Source organism: Lutra lutra, chromosome 12, assembly GCF_902655055.1.
Source record: "Lutra lutra chromosome 12, mLutLut1.2, whole genome shotgun sequence".
NCBI lineage: Eukaryota > Metazoa > Chordata > Mammalia > Carnivora > Mustelidae > Lutra > Lutra lutra.
This window is the reverse complement of record NC_062289.1, coordinates 84,983,722-85,000,915: the sequence shown is the minus strand read 5'-3', so window position 1 is coordinate 85,000,915 and position 17,194 is coordinate 84,983,722. Positions and strand designations below refer to the sequence as shown.

Genomic DNA, 17,194 nt, shown 5'->3' with positions numbered 1-17,194 from the left:
TTTCTGTTTAAAGACACCTTACTCACTCATGGCTAACAACACAGGATCTTGTACCTAAAGGAAGCTTTTCCAAAAAGATTTTTCTTTTTAAAGTAATCTCTGCACCCAACGTGGGGCTTGAACTCAGAACCCCGAGACCCAGACTTGCACGCTCCACCAAATGAGCCAGCCAGGTGCCCCACTGCCTTCTTTTTAAATAGCAAAATTACCGGGGCGCCTGGCTGGCTCAGTTGGTGGACTGTGCGAGTCTTGATCTCAGAGCCATGTAGTTCAAGTCCCGTGTTGGGCATGGAGCCTCCTTAAAGTAAAAATAAAAAATCTTGGGGCGCCTGGGTGGCTCCGTGGGTTACAGCCTCTGTCTTCGGCTCGGGTCATGATCCCGGGGTCCTGGGATCAAGCCCCGCATCGGGCTCTCTGCTCAGCGGGAAGCCTGCTTCCCCCCCTCTGCCTACCTGCGATCTCCGTCTGTCAAATGAATAAAATCTTAAAAAACAGAAAAACAAACAAAAAAAAACAAAAAATCTTTTAAAAAGCACCAGATGTGAAAAACGTGGCCCTAAACAGACGGTGCAAGGACGCCTTTTTGGGAAGGCTGAGACAAGAAGGTAGAGTGGTGCCTGTTTGACCTCAGCAAGTAGGAGAATCACAAATACCAAAGCGGTGAAGAAGGAGGACGTGATGTCTGTCTCTCTCCCGAGCCCACGTGCTTTAGCTGCAGTTATCATCCTTCATGCTTAAATGCTTCCCCCTCAAACCGAGGAGGGGACGTTCTTCTCCCTAACCTCAATTCGCTGATCGGATTCAGGAAATTTGACATTGACACAGTACTCCTGAATATTTTCCACTTGTCCTGATCATGTCCTTTCTAACCATGATTTTTCCCATCGGGCTTGTGTGTTGCATTCACTTGTCAGGTCTCTTTAGTTGCTTTAAATTTGGAGCAGCCTTTCCTTGTCCTTTTGAACATCAGCATTTTTGGAGTCTAGGCCTGTGGTTTTGTAGAATGCTACCTCAGTCTGGTTTTCCCATACTTTCCTGCAATTACAATCAGGGTGTGTGTCTTGGCAGGAAGATTTATCTCTGTTTTGCAGATGGCAAAAATTGATGCCCAGAGAGGTTAAGTAATTGGCCAGAATTTGAACCTGGAAAGTCTGGCTCAGAGCCCAGGCTCTCACAAAAATCTTACATGCGGATTCTGTCTTTGGTTAAGAAATTGGAAGGCCCAGCCGTAGCAGCACTGCTCCCACTTTCTCAAAGAGCAACAGTGAGAAGGAGTGGAGTTGTAGCCGCCCTCTTCCCCAGGAGATGTGTTTGCCATAGTCCCCGCCACTCCCTCTTGTCTCACACCAGGCCAGCTTTGTTTACGTTACTTGCCTCGCCTCCCCTGTGGTCCTAGAAACCCAATACAGATTGTGGTTTTATAAAAACAAAATCCTCTGACCGAAGTGAAGGTTGGTTGGGGGAAAGTGTGGCCTTAAGTTCTTATCCTGTGCAAACTTGGACATGCTAATAGCAGCTTCGTGTGCTGAGTGGGATAGAGGACCTTTTTCTCCTATTGTAGCTTCTTGCCTCTATCCTGCATCACACGTACCAGGACCCACCTCCCCAAGTGGCCTGGACGGGCCCCCTAACTGGGACTGAGTAGTAGGGAGCAGGGGCGCCTGTGTGAAACTCTCCAGTGCTCCCCAGAGATGACCTCGCCATCTTCCGTGCATTCCCCTCCACAACCCTCCCTGCTTCTGCAGAGACCTGGGAGCTGGCTGCGGTAATATCCGGCCTGTGACTCTAGCCAGGTGTTCCTTCCTAAAATTGCCTAAAGTCAAGGGTCACCAGATTGGCTTGTAAAATATAGATTTCCAAGCCTTTCCCATGGAAAGTTAGTCTGGATAGATCTAGAATCTGTATTTGGGGTGGGGGAGGGGCAGAGGGAGAGAGACTCTTAAGCAGGCTCCACATCCAACTTGGAGCCCTACGCTAGACTCAATTGCATGACCCCTAGATACGACCTGAGCCAAAATCAGAAGTTGGACGTTTAACCGACTGAGCCATCCAAGCGCCTCTAAAATCTGCATTTTTTTAAAAAATTTTTAAAGATTTTATTTACTTATTTGACAGATCACAAGTAGGTAGAGAGACAGGCACAGAGAGGCGGGGGGAAGCAGGCTCCCCGCTGAGCAGAGAGCCCGATGTGGGGCTCGATCCCAGGACCCTGAGATCATGACCTGAGCTGAAGGCAGAGGCTTAACCCACTGAGCCACTCAGGCTCCCCTAGAATCTGTTTTTAATACCCCGGGGTACTCAAACCTAGGCAGCTCAGGGAAGCACAGTAGTTAAAGGACACTCTCTCTTTAATTTCAGTTTTCTTTGTATTTCAGACACAAATACATTCACAGGTTCCAAATACAACAGTGAGAAAGTCTCCCGCCCTCCCCTGTTCCCAGGTTCCCGGTTCTCTCCCGTGGCATCCGTTGTTGCCAGTATATTGTGTCCCCATCTAGGGAGATTTCATAAACAAGAAACACCCTACTTTTTCTGGGGGGAGAAAGAAAAAAGGTATCCTTCCCTATGCTCTGTTCTGTTCGTTAACAGCGGGTAGATTTACGTTTAAGCACAGTTACTTTCTCGCTTTGTGACTCAGGAGCCTCCCAGAACCCGCTTCCCCCTCTAAAAGGGTGATAATAGCAGGACAGCCTCAGAAGCTGCGGGTTCGTGGTGGGGGAGGGTGGTGGTGAGTGAAATTCTGGGCACAGGGCCTGGCACCAAGTGAACGGTCTGTGTCCCCAGTGGGCCAGGCTCAGCTTCCTGGCGTGAGAGGTCTAGACAGAGCCATACCTTGGGGTCAGGCCACCCCACTTACGATTTCGGAGGCAGACAGGAAATCGTGTCGGGGTTTATGGAGACTTTACTGTGTGCCCGGCACGTGCCGAGGCCTTAGTGAACATCTTGGAATTACAGGGTTACACTTCAGTCATTGGGCTGAAAAACGCAGTAGAAGAGTGTTTCCATTAGCGTGTGCTTTGCAGGATCCTTAACTGCTACCCACCAGCTGCCAGTGAAATTTTTCTTTGCCAGTTGTGACAACCAGAAATGTCTTCAGACATCGCCAAATGTCCCCGGGGAGGCAGGGGAGACAGAATCTCTTGCATTAGGAACACGTCTTATTTCATGTTCATGTTAACCACAGTAACCTGGGTGGCAAGGACCGCGATTGCCCCGTATTTGAGGGGAGGAAACCTAGAGAACAGAGAGGTTGGGTGCCCTATCTGAGAACACACAGCTCCTAAATCACTGCTGGGATTCACACCCAGGCAGCCTGACTGCCGAGCTCAGATTTCTACCCATTATGTAAGAGTCTCTTTTATCTTGAAGAATGTTGTCTGGAATTACGCAAAGCTCTTCCAGATCTCTGCTTCACAATTAACCTCAATACATGTTATTTGTTGTTATTATATCTGTCACCAAATCCTCAAAAACACCCCTGTGAGATCTCCTAAGTGCCATTTTACAGATGGGGCAACTAAGGTCACTTGCTTAGGGTCACAAAGTAAATCAGGGGTTCTAGCTGCAGTTGCACATTAGTATCGTCTGGGGAAATTTCTGAAGGCCCAGGCCTCATTCATCCCAGACAGACGAGAGTCTGGGCATGGGACCTGGGTGTCTGTAGCTTGTAAAGCTCCCACGGGATCCCAAGGTCGAGCACTCCTGTGTTAGGCTGAGAAGCCAGGTCAGCTCTCAACCCCAAATCTCAGTGGCCACTGTGACCAGAGGCTCTTCTCCTCCTCTTTCTCCCCCAGGGGAAATCTATGCAGCCCGCAGGGACATCTTCCCTCTTCACCTGAAGTCTCTCCCAGAGCTGCACCCTCTCCGTCCCAATCACACAGCGCAAGCCCTGGGCCCATGCCACCGGGTTCTCCTTTATACTCCTGCTCTCAGGAATGGTGACCGAGAATGAAGGCTGTAACAAGAGGGCCCCGAAAGCCAGCTGGGGAGAGGGTTACCCAGTGCTGGGAGGAGTGAGGTGCCCTCTGAGGGTGCCAAGGGTGTGCCCCGAGTCACCACTCGCTCCTTCTGCAGAAGCTGCACCGGTTTGAGCAGTTGGGTGACGGACTTGAATTTCTCCGGAAAGCTCTGGTGTGTTCCCTGCGGGGGCAAGGGGCTGGTGGGAGCTGGCGACTCCAAGATGCTGTACCAACGCCCTGTTCTCAAACTGCACTGACTCCCACACCCCGAGGGGCTGGGACAGATGTCAGGTGCAGGCCTGGGCCAAACCACCTTACTCAAGGGCATTCAGGAGCGAACTGCTCCTCAAGGAAATGAGTTTTGAAGAGAAGGAACCAGCACGAACCGGATGGATTGCAGGAGGCAAGAAACACCCCCTCTGCTCCTGCCCCTGAGTTCCTTGGCCAAAGGAGACTCCAGGAGCTGCCTCAACCACATCAGAGGCTGGGGCGCAGGCCCGGCCCTCACCTGGCATCAGTCTTCCTCTGTCTTCCTGAACGTGGCCATGGCTTCCTCCAGCACGCCATCAGGGTCCAGAATTTTGATCTGGAGGGAAACAGTAAGGGGTTGAATTGGGGAGCATGGGAGGCGCAGGCTGCCAGCCTTTGGGGCGCTGCCTACTTTGGAGGTGCTGTCTGCTTTGTGGGCTGCTGCCAGTCTCCATGGGGATGCCCCGACTGAGAACAAAACCTTGTCTGTTCCCTGGCTGGGCTGGGCTAGGCCTGGCCAGGCTGGATGTGGCTGCGGGGACACCGTTTTCTGTCTCTGGGTGTGCCCACCTTAGGAATGGGGAACTGGGTGGGCTCGGGTGCCTCATCACGTCCAAAGTCAATCATGGTGCCACACTTGGCCACGTCGTCCACCCAGAAGCCTTCAAACAGCTGACCGTGGTCCAGGTGGAAGAAACGGCCTGGCCCATTCTTCATGCCTCTCTCCCAGTAACCCTCGTAGCGGTTCCCGTTCTCTGGGGGAAAGGACAGGGTCACGTGGGTGCTGGGCACACCTGACCAGACCAGACTACCAGGCTGGCCCCTCCGCACATCCTCTGCACATCGGACCCTGTGCCCACGGGGAAGCCAGAAGGAAACCGAGCTGACTAGAGTGCCCCAGGCTGGCTGTCTGCGCTCTGGGCTGACTGACCTATAAACATCAGAGCCCCCAGGGTGGGGTAGAGGGTGGGGTGGGGGTGTCAGTGACTTCCAGAATCAGACCTGGTCCACGTCTGGCCTCCACGACTTACCTGAACTTGGATGAACAACATCCTTTCCTATTTGTAAAAAAAAAGTCATAGCTAATAGTATGAATAGACTATGTTTTTCCAGCATTCACTCTGTGCCTGGTTCTTTGCTATGTTTCTGACCTCACTCACTCCTCCCAAAAACAGTTCTATGAAGGATAACCGACTCCATTTTCTACAGATGGAGCTTGAAAAGCTCAGGGAGTCTGACTGACTTGCTCAAGGTCACAGAGCTAGGACACGGCAGAGACAAGATTTGAAGCCAAGGTCTGTTCATCCCAGGAGCCCATACTCTTCTTAATCATGAATTCACGCTCCCGCTTGGCTGATGGTGGTGTTGGCATAAAAGGAATACTAATAAAGCCAGCGCTTCTCAGCTCAGACCCTTACAGCCATGGGATCTAGGGCAAGTCAAAACCATTTTGTCTCATTTCCTCATTTGGAAAATGGGGATAACAGAGGCACCTACCTCATAGAATTGTTGTGGAGATTAAATATATGGGTTCACGGAAAGGACTTAGATTACTGGATACACTCCAGACGAGAGGTCAGCAAACATTTTTCTGTAAAGGGTCAGCTGGGATTTTCGGCTTTGTGGGGCCCAGGGTCTCTGCCACAACTCCGCCATTGCCGTGGACGATGTGTAAATGAATGAGCAAGTCTGGTGTGCCAATAAAACTTTACTTACAAACACATGTGTTGAGCTGGGTTTGGATTTGGCCCAAGGATCGTAGTCTGCTGACACCTGCTACATGTAAGTATGAGCTAGTAACATTGCTGAGCACTTATCATTATGTGTCCGGCACCGCACTCAGCACTTTACAAACCTCATTTAACCTTCTCAACCCTAGTTAAGTCATATTTTTATCCTTAATTTACAGATGAGAAAACCAAAGCACAGAGAGTTTAAGTTTGAGCACATTGCATCAAGGTCACGTAGCTAGTAAGAGCTTGATCCAGGATTTGAACCTGAACCCAGGCAGACAGGCTCCAGAGTCCAGGCCACTAGCAATGATGCACGAAGAACCCTTACACTACATGTGGCCGCAGCAGACGCTCACTAAGTCTGGGCTGTTGCTACTAGATGCTCACTAAAAGTAGCCGCAGAGCTGGGTGCATGGGGGCTTGAGAATGACAAAGTAGCTGGCATAAGCCCTCCTCAGCTGATCTAATGCCTCAGTTTGGTCAAATCTCATTGGAAATTGGAGTCTTTAGTTTTCAGGAGACTGAGCTCAGTTTTGTGTCCTCATCATGGGCACCTACTATGTACCAGGTACTGGGGAAACAATGGGGAGCAAAATAGATGCGCGGTCCAGGTCACAGTCTGGGGAGACAATGACACTAGCTTTATAGATAGCCTATTACGTGCCTGTTCACAGTAGTACTATTATTCCCATTTTACAGGTGAGGTAACTGAGGCATGGAGAGGAGAAAACTTGCCCAAGATTATACACCTAGTGCTAAAAAGGAAAGGAAAAAGGTGCTGAGGATGAGGAGAATGTGCACTAGTGGTATGAATGGGGGAGGCTTCTCTGAGGAGGAGACAGTGCAAAGATATGGAGGATCTTCTTTCCATTGCAGCAGTGCAAGGGCCCTGAGGCAAAAAGCGTGGGAGGAACTGAACGAAAATGAGTAAGGCTGAAACTGAGGGATTCCCGAGGAACATGGGGTGGGAGGCACAACTACAGGACTGCAGACCCTGCAGACCACGCTCTGAACTCTGAGGGTAAGAGGGAGCTATGGAAAAGTTGAAAGCAGGTTAGCAATACGGTCCAATCTGCCAAAGTTCATGCTGGTTGCTACATAGAGAATGGATTAAGTCCTGATGCTAAGGCGGTTTACTCATGACTCTTTCTCTCTCTAGGAATATTTTTCCCTAGCTCAGTGCTTATCAGGCTCCTTCTCTTCCTTCAGGTCTTCTGTCCAAACATCACCGCGTCAGAGACATTCTCTGACCCTAAGTCTGTCTAGATAGCCCCTGTCCCCAACTCCTTTGTCATTCTCCAACACATCTTCCTATTTTACATATTTATTTTTCCCTATTTTAAAGGGATATTGCTTAGCACTTTTGACCTCACAATGAACAGACTATGTTAATCTCGAGCGAGTGACTTAACCTCTCTGTAGCTCAGTTCATTTGTAAAGTGGAGATGGTCATAGTACCATCTTACGGAACTGTAGTGAGGATTGAATGAGCTCAGTGCTGTGTAAGTGTAGGCTAGAATTACTGACCATAAGAAAATATCTTAATTGTTGATGTGTCTTGTTAGGCTCCCCTTTAGAATAGAAAGTCCCTGAGGGCAGGGATCTGGACCTATCCGGGACCTAACCCAGAGCTGAGCTGGAGAGGGGCTGGGCGTGGTCGGGGCGTGGCCTAGAGGGGGCACGACCAAGCCGGGCCAACCGGGGCTGCCCCTGGGGCGTGGTCAGGAGGCCATTGGGGCGGGGCTGGCTGGGACGGGGCGGGGCTGGCTGGGGCGGGGCGGGGCACTTACTCTGACGCAACATGCCCTCCCCATGCGGCTTGTCGTTCAACCACTGGCCCTCGTAGATGTCGCCGTTGCTGTAGTACATGCGGCCCCATCCGCTGCGCTGGTTGCCACACCACTCACCCTCGTAATAATCCTTGGGTCCGAAAAACTGAATCCCATAGCCCTGAAAGCACGAAGGTGTCCCTGTTCACGGCGCCCCCCACCACTAGGAAAGCCACCCCTATCTTCCCGGGCACCCAAGCCACACACCTGGACTACTTCCCTGCTTCCTCCCTCAGCCCTACATCCCAGACTGATGGTCGGGCATTGAAAAAGCTCCTCAAGCTCTCCGTTCCCCTCCACCCCTCTGCTACCACCTTCGTTTCTCCCCTCCTCACTGGTCCCCCTCTTCCACTCTCCCGTTCTCCCCTCCGCACGCATCTTCAGTGAAGCAGCTAGAAGGATCTTTACATCGCTCATCTGATCACGTTTGCCCCTTCTCCTCATCTCTGATTCGACCCTGTTAAAAGTCGCAGATGCCTCTGAGAATCAGATCAAAGTTATGGACTTTCTCCCCAGAAAAATGAACACCACACTCAGTGTCCAACCACGGAGAACCATGGACTCCCCGCAGATCACACCTTAAGGAAGTTGGGTTAAGCAGCCCAAGTCTATCCCTCAAAATCCTGATTCCCCACAAAACCTTCAAGGCCCCCATCTACCCCTCTCCTCACCCCCACCCCTGTGGGCACACACACCTTGGTGTTTGACATATTCTTTGCTACTTCTGACTACTTTGCTACTTCCCCTTCTCCTTTTTGTCCTCTCTGGTTAACTCTTTGCACCTTTTGGTATTACCTCCTGTAGGAAGCCTGCCCTGAATTCTCAATTCATGTAGGCTCCTTGGGAAAACCTCTATCCTAACACCAAATTGTATGTGAATTGTTTATTTTGGGCTCTCTTTCCCCACTGGTCACTAAACAGTTTGAGCTCAGAGATCACAAAATCCAATCACCATTTGCCAGCAGTGTGTGACCTCAAGCAAGGCACTTCACCTCTCGGGGCTTGTTTCCTTATCAGTAAAATAAGAATGATGATGACCATGACTTTGTGAGTGGGTTGTGGGATACCGGGAGGGTTCAGGCATTTCTCAGTTGAGGACATGCCTCTGGCTGGCTTCTACCTCCAGGACCTTCCTCTCTTGTCCTGTGCCCAAGGGTGTGGCCTCTGCTTTCTTGCTCCCACTTTTCCTACCACCTCTTGTGCGGGTCCAACAGAAGGGGGATTCTCAGAAAGGAATGCCCAGGGAAAAGAAAGCCAGGAAATGAGTGGGGCAGACGCGGGGAGGAGACTTGGCCCCCACACAGCCTGGCTGGTTTCTTGTGCCACGAGGGTTCATGGGCTCCTCCCGGGGCCCTCTCCTCTTGCTTCCTGTTTCCTGGGTTTTGTTCTAAGAAGCCTGGATGATTTCCCACCCCTTCCTTCTCCCACGCACACAGTACTCTTGTCCTCCTTCCCTCCACCCTCCTCCCTTTTCTCCCAGGACTCTCTGACTGTTCCCCTACACACACACACACACACACACACGCACGCACGCGTGCGCGCACACACACACACACACACACACACACACACAGTCTGCTTTCAACCCGGCCCACATCCCAGGGCATGACAGGAACCACTCACCGATTTTTTATCATCTTTCCACCAACCAGAGTATACTTTCCTGGGCTTTCCCATCTCTTGGTCAGGAAAGCTGAGGGTGCCATAGCCATCTCGCTTCCCAAACTTCCAGTCTCCCTCATAGATGGCTCCTTTCTTCTTCCAGATCTGTGTTCCTTTTCCTGATGACACACAGATGGGTCGACACTGCAGACATGCAGCCATGGGACTGAAGGGGCAGGTGCTGGGTCTGCCTTGGCCTCAGGGACCCCTAGAAGACTTGATGACTTTCTCAAGGGCTGAGTCAGGGTCTGTGCCTTGTCTCTAGACCCCCAGCACCAGTGAGAACTCCAAGAAAGTTCCATTTCTACAAATAACAGTTCTCCAGCTGTTTGCCCTGACGCCAGATTGATACAGCAACCCCCCAAGTAGAAATCTGCCCCTCCTTCTTCTCTTAATAATAATGAGTTTCATCTCTTTTAAAAATAAGTTTCATCTTTAAATGATACTCAAAGGTTACACGAGATGGCCAGATTTTCTAGAAAATGTTCTGCATATTTCTTCAGTTCTCAGAAACATACATGGAGACCTATGTCCTATCATTCCAGCCTCATCTGTGAATTCCACTCCCAACTTCCAGACTGCCCTCCAACCACTGTGGCCGCCGTGCTGGTCGAGGAACCCACCAGATATGCCTCTGCCTCAGGGCCTTTGTACCTACCTGTCCTTCGTCCTGGAATGATCTTCTGTAAATTTCAATCACTCGCTACATCCTACAAATCTCCATTCAAATCTGTTTTTTTCAGTGAGGCCTTCCCTGACCATCCCATATAAATTCACAAGTCTGTCCTACCCCCCCTTACCCTGCTCTGTTTCTTTTTTCTTTTTTTTTTCAAGATTGTATGTATTTATTTGACAGACAGGGATCACAAGTAGGCAGAGACGCAGGCAGAGAGAGAGGGGGAAGCAGGCTGCCTGCTGAGCAGAGAGCCCGATGTGGGGCTCGATCCCAGGACCCTGAGATCATGACCTGAGCTGAAGGGAGAGGCTTAACCCACTGATCCACCCAGGTGCCCCTTCCCTGCTCTGTTTCTTTCCATATCACCTATCAGCTCCTAACATATCAGACGATTCACTTATTTGTCATTTTTTGTCTCTTGTCTAGCTCTCCATGAGAATGTGCACTCCATGAGGACACAAACTTTGGTCTGTTTTGTTCACTGCTCTATTCCCAGCACTGAGGAACAGGACCTGGCAAATTGGAGGTGACCAACACATGTCAAACAAAGACATTTGTTGAACAAAGGGTCAATAAAATATTTGTGGAGTACCTATACGGGCTAATACGTGTCTTGGTCCTTAGTAGCTCAGGAACAAATCCAACATCGTCCCGGTGAGTTTTTTAATCTCGGCCTAGTAATTTAACTCCCTGGGCCTCAGGCTCCTCATCTGTGAAATGGGGATGAGACTATCTCATGGGGTTGTTCTGATCACTACATTCATTAATATAAGGAAAACACTTAGAACAGGGTCTGCCAATACAAAAGATATTACCAATTATTTGTGCCCTTGAGGTAGAGCCCTCACCCGGTTTTTCTACCTGTCCCTCTTTTACGAGGTTTATTTCTTTTGGGGAACCAGCCTCTCCTGAACTCTCAGTCCCGATGGTTTGCGTGGATCTGGCTCCTCCCCCTGGCCACGCCAGCCAATCAGCTCGGGTCACTGTGATTGGTTGATTGAAGGGCATGTGATTTGAGTTGGTCCAATGAGACTGTTTGCCTCTGGGATAAAGGTAAATTTACCACTTAAACGAAGTTTTTTTTGGTCAGACTCCTTGGTGTGCCCACTCTCTGTCCTCCCCTTCTCTTCTCTGGGCACACTGGCTTCCAGTCTGTTCCTTGAGCAAGACTTAATACCCTTCCCCCACAGTTCTTCCATTCTGAGTCCACTACCTAGAAGACAGGCCCTTCTGCCGGGCTAATCCCTACCCACATGCGCTCCGTTCAGACATCGCCTCACTCTGTTCTCATGGCCGCTTTCATGCCTCCTCTCCGGTCCCTTTCATATCCTGATGCCACCCCTTTTATTTTTATTTTTAATTTTTTGAAGTAAAATAGCCTTGTTTTATTACGTGCAGTCTATATATAAACAAACTACCCACTCTGAAAACAGCAGGTTCTGGCTTTTCCCAGGGCCCTCAGAAACCTCTGGGAGACTAGTTCCTTCCCCAGAGAGGGGTGCGTGCGTGTGTGCGTGTGTGCGTGCGTGTGTGTGTGTGTGTGTGCGTGATGGAGCCACACGCTCCTCCTTCCCTCTCTGGTCCAGGAGGAGGCATCTCCATCTTACTCCTCTGCAAGGAATCGAGGAAGGCTTGCCACTCTGCAGGGTAAAATCGCTTATAGACGTTGGTCTTACTCCGAATCTGTTTCCGGGTATGTTGACACTAATTCTTCTCACCCCCCGCCATAACTTTATAGTCTCCCCCCGCCCCTCCACCGTCTCCGTCATGAAGTGTATGTAGTCAGTGAAGTCTGAAGACAGCATGTTTGCTTTCTTTTCTGGGAGGCTGGCTTCTACCTCCATGTCATTTACCCCATACAGCCTGATGCCACCTCTTTTAGCCATGTGACCCTCAGTGAGTCATTTCCTCTCTCTGAGCCCCAGTTTCCTCATCTGTAAAATGGGATACTATTTATTGTGCAGGTTCCCTGCGAGCCTGGAGCCCCCTGAGGCTTGGCATCTTGCCAGATGCCCAGTACAGAGCCTGATGTGGGCCAGGAGTGCTGTAGGGGTTAGCGGAGTGAAGGCACGAGCAGTCCAGGGAAGCCGTGGCCACCCAATCCTTGCCTTGCATGATGATGACTCTCTTGACTGCTTCCAGTCTGCTTACACCACAGCAGTCCCTGTCAGCTTGGTCAAAGGTATGTCTTGAAGAGAGGGGAGGCTCGATTAGGATTCTCCTACAGCTCCATTTTCAAGAGCCTCAACCCAATCAGCTCTATGCCTCTGGGGTCCTAGGGGAGGCAGGACTCACATCGAAGGAGGGATCAGAGCGCCATGTCAACCCACAAGTTCACAGCACAGGTGAGGCTGCTGAGATCCATAGAATGGGAGATGAGTTACCTAAAGTCACACGCTAGATGGCGGCAGCTTCAGAGTGCTTTTGGATGAGGACGGTTCCGAGTAGTGGTGATCCCTGCCATGCTCTGCCCTCAAACAGTCACAGACCCTTCTGCACACACCCCGGGCTATGCACTTAGTAGATGTCCTCTCTTATCTTTACCAACAGGCATTTTCTCATTTTACAGAATGGGACACTGAGGCTCAGAGTATGGTAATTAGTCACTCAAGGTCACTGTTGGTGGGGCCGAGATTCTGACCCAGGTTTCTGGACTCTAAAGTATTCACTCAGGAAGGCACGAGAGAAAAGTAGTTAAGAGCACAGAATCTGGGGGCACCTGGGTGGCTCAGTGGGTTAAAGCCTCTGCCTTCCACTCAGGTCAAGATCTCAGGGTCCTGGGATCGAGTCCTGCATTGGGCTCTCTGCTCAGCGGGGAGCCTGCTTTCAGTCCTCTCTCTGCCTGCCTCTGCCTGCTTGTGGTCTCTGTCTGTCAAATAAACAATAAAATAAAAATCTTAAAAAAAAAAAGCATAGGATCTGGAATTGCAAAACCTACGTGAGAAGCCATATCATCTTTTTTTAATAAAAGCTTGTTTCTCTTGGGGCGCTTGGCTGGCTCAGTTGGAAGAGCACACGACTCTTGATCTCAGGGTCATGAGTTCGAACTCCATGTTGGGTGTAGAAATCACTTAAATAAATAAAACTTTTTTTTTTTTAGATTTTATTTTTAAGGGGCGCCTGGATGGCGGAGTCGGTTAAGCATCCAACTCTTGGTTTCGGCTCAGGTCATGATCTCGGGGCCGTGAGACCCAGCCCCACATTAGCCTCTGTGCTTGGCGTGGAGTCCGCTTGAGATTCTATATCCCTTTCCCTCTCCCCTCCCACTCATGCTCTCGTTCTCTCTCTCTGAAATAAATAAATAAATCTTTTAAAAATATATTTTATTTTTAAGTACGCTCTACACCCAACATGGGGCTCAAACTTACAACCCCAAGGTCAAGAGTCATATGCTCTACTGACTGAGCCACCCTGGTACCCCTGAATTAATAAAATTAAAAAAAAAAACACTTCTTTTTCTTCAGGGCTTAGTTTGTGTCACAAGGAACCCCATGCCATTTGCTCATTAAAGTAACAGTTAAAGTGGGACGCCTGGGTGGCTCAGTCGGTTAATCGTCTGTCTGCCTTTGGCTCAGGTCATCATCCTGGAGTCCCGGAGTCTGCCTCTCCCTCTCCCTTTGCCCCTCCCTCCTGCTCATGCTCTCTCTCTCTCTCTTGCTCTCTCTCAAATAAATAAATAAAATCTTAAAAAAAGAAAAAAAGTTGCAGTTAAAGCCCCAGCTAGTTGTGTGTGTGTGTGTGTGTGTCCTCCCTAACCCCCTGTTGGTGAGACCCCCACGTCAGAGCTGTTTGAATCCCTACTGCGAGCTGGTTGCAGGGGGGGGCACCTTTTCTTCCTGCCAGCCCCATGTTTAGCCCAGGTCTCAGAGGTCAGGTGGTGTACTGGAGTCCCCAGAGCCCTAGCTGTGGTTACGGATGATGTCTCAAGACCAGTTTGTCCCCTGCTGGTCCCTGAGGTCTTTGCTCATCTGAAGTCAGGGTTGAGTTTGGTTCCAGAGTCCCAGCGTGTGGAGACCCCTGGCTGGCCCAGGTCAGTGGCATTCCACCCTTGAGGGATCCTTGGGGACATATGTCCCCAGGGAGCTCCATCAGCGACTTCCTTGGCCCCAGTCAAGTCCCAGTCACCCACCATGGCCCAGACTCCACACTAGCCACCCGGACTCCTCAAGGTCCCCCACTCACCATGCTTCATGTTGTCCTTCCACTCGCCCACATAGCAGTCACCATTGACCGAGTACACCTGGTGTCTCAGTCCGTTCTTCTGGGCCTTCCGGTCCCATCCCTTCCACAGGGGCTCCGACTTCTTCAAGCACTTGGAGATAGGCATGTTGCCTGCTTCTGTGGGGCCAGAGGGTGCTGGTAAAGGGTTAGGGACATCAGGGGCTCAGTGTACCCCTAGTAGTGCCAGGATCCTGGGGCTTCCTGGGGATGCGCTTGTCTGAGCCCAAATGACATGAGTCATGTATGTTCTGAGTCCCCGGGCAGATGAGCAAGCAGCCCTTTGAGGGTGACCCTTCTGTGCTGGACTGACCCTTGCCTGTCACCTCCTTTGCATCTATCTCTAGGGTCCCGCTGAGGTAGGTCTGATGACACAATTGCTTGGGAACCCAGGGAAACCAGTAGAAGAGGGGGTTTGTGATGGCGTCAGGAAGAAGCTGTCCCTCACCAGTGGTTGACAGTCATATATTTAATAATGAGTATGACCAATCCGTGTGGATGCTGGCCTAAGGCTGAAGCTTTCTCTGGAGGCCCCAGTGCTGTGCACTGGGATCCACTGCAGGAGAGAAGCGGATGGCCAGGGTAGGGGGGGATACCCAGGCCACTCTGGGCCTGCAGGTAGCCACTACCACGCAGCCTACAGGGACACCTTCCTGGCCCCCAGTACCCAACACTGCAACCCCTTTGGTCCTGCCTTATCTGTTAGAGGGTGCTAGAAATGTCCAGGACCTGGCTTTAGAAGCTGTCAGGGAAGGTGTGTCTGGGTGGCTCAGTCAGTTGTTAAGTGTCTCCCTTCGGCTCAGGTCATGATCCCAGTCCTGGGATGGAGCCCAGCATCGGGCCCCTTGCTCAGTGGGAAGCCTGCTTCTCCCTCTCCCACTCCCCTTGCTTGCATTCCATCTCTTGTTGTCTCTCCCTGTCAAAAAAAAAAAAAAAAAAAAAAAAAAAAAAAAAAAAAAAGCTGTCAGGGGAGCCCACCAACTAGAGATACTGCCCATAGGGTGACCAACTGTCTGGGTTTGCCTATGACTGAGGGGTTTCCTAGGAACTTGGACTCCGGTACTAAAACTGGGACAGTCCCAGGAACACCAGGATGGCTGGTCATCCTTCTACCTCTGACCTCTGACCTTTGCCCGGATACTCTACTTGTCTGCCTTATTACCTGGTTAGGTTTCTCCATCAGACCGGGGCTCTCCTTCCCGCGATGCCTGATGGGGTTGCAGAGAAACTTTGGGTGGTCTAGGGTCTCTCTTTATGCTGGGACTCCCCCACCTGTGTTCTTCATGTCTCCAAGATCTCCAGTGCAGACATTCATGTCTATCTGTCTGTCTCCAGGGGGCTCGTGCAAGGTGATAAAGATGGTCTCCCCCAATCATGGGTATCTCTTTCCTGCTCCATGGGTTTGGGACACACACACACACACACACAGGCCAGTGGCGCTAGCACCAGGGGCTGAGTGAGATATTTAACCATTAGCATGAGAGGTGCTGAGCCAATTACCTTTGGGCTGAGCAGGTTTCAGATCATGGTGTCCCAGGCATCCACCCACCCATGGCCAGCCTCATGCGTGTGCAACCTGTGCAGTCGAACAGGGCCCACCCTTAGAAGGGCCATGCTTGGTTTACTCCTTTGCTGGCACTGTTTTTAAATTCCTAATACTTTATGAGTGAGGGCCCCCTTTTTCATTTTTTTTTAATTTTAAAAAAGATTTTATTTATTTATTTGACAGACAGAGATCACAAGTAGGCAAAGAGCCAGGCAGAGAGAGAGAGGGGAAACAGGCTCCCCATTGAGTGGAGAGCCTGACGTGGGGCTCGATCCCAGACCTGGAGATCATGACCTGAGTGGAAGGCAGAGGCTTAACCCACTGAACCACCAAGGCTCCCTCCCTCTTTCTCATTTACACTGGGTGCACATATCAAGGAGTTCCTTCTGTGGGGCTACAGCAGGGTCTCCAGGAGTCTGACCAGGCTGACCAACCACACGGCTGGCACGTATTTTGACGTGCCCAGGAACAGGGTAAATCACTCCCGGCAAAGAAAACAGTAAGTGCAAAAGCTGAGAGGAAGGAAACCGCTTCAGGTCCTAAATGTAACGTTTTCCTTTTTCTTCCCATTTCCTAGTACCACCTGTACAATGACGAATCTTTATATGTAAATTAATTTACTTTAAAAAATCAATATATTTATCCAAGAAAGAAACTACATATCCTTACTATAAATGGAAAACCAGTATCAGATACCTTAAGGGGGAAGCACAGTAAAAATAAAAATACTATACAGAGACCACCTTAAGTCTTAGCGAGATATCAGTGGCTTACAGTTGAGATTAGCAAATGTTCAGAAAGGTGTTAATTAGCGCCGAACTGACACTTTCTCCTTGGTTTTCTCAGAAGTGTAATGGAACCAACCTAGAACCTAATAACTTTTTTATGATGTCTTTGGATGTTACTTAATGCCTCACAGGGTAATATAAAGTCACCCTCTGTCCCACTCTTTTTTGGGAGCAAGGGTTTTCTGCTCAAGAGGAGGTTACGGTCTTAATACGGGAGCTACCGATAGGAAAAGAAAGCCTTGTGAGGCGGGGCGCGCGGACGGTGCCCGGTTGTTTTGATTCTAAATAATAAAATCAGCCACAATGGAAGGTGGAGGGGCGGGGCCCAGACGCAGGGGGGGTCATCCCGAACTCCCACCCCACCCACCTGCCCCAGCCCACCTGAGCCCGCTCACCTGCGGGGCGGAGCCTGGATCCGCAGCTCTGTGGACCCGAGCGATGGGGTCGCCGCTTCCAGCCTCAATAACGGAGCGCGGCGCTGGCTCAGGCGTCCCCTGCCCGGCGGGGGTCGCTATGGCAACGCGGGGCCCCAGC

At 50.6% G+C, this 17,194-nt stretch overlaps 1 protein-coding gene across 4 annotated transcripts in view; it reads right to left on the bottom strand.

Moving 5' to 3' along the window:
• Positions 1–17,158, bottom strand: part of MORN3 (MORN repeat containing 3) — a 29,816-nt gene extending 12,658 nt beyond the window's left edge. The window contains exons 1-6 of one of the 4 annotated variants that reach the window (XM_047696824.1): positions 17,056–17,158; positions 14,291–14,464; positions 9,394–9,551; positions 7,732–7,891; positions 4,779–4,963; positions 3,898–4,545 (exon numbers count right to left, since the gene is read on the bottom strand). In XM_047696824.1, the coding sequence (XP_047552780.1) occupies positions 4,474–4,545; positions 4,779–4,963; positions 7,732–7,891; positions 9,394–9,551; positions 14,291–14,435 (720 nt within the window). In that variant the 5' untranslated portion in view covers positions 14,436–14,464; positions 17,056–17,158 and the 3' untranslated portion in view covers positions 3,898–4,473. Of the gene's footprint in view, positions 1–3,897; positions 4,546–4,778; positions 4,964–7,731; positions 7,892–9,393; positions 9,552–14,290; positions 14,781–17,041 lie in introns of those variants that run through there. The other 3 variants (XM_047696823.1, XM_047696822.1, XM_047696825.1) reach the window with 3 other exon arrangements.
• Positions 17,159–17,194: the final 36 nt, after the last annotated feature.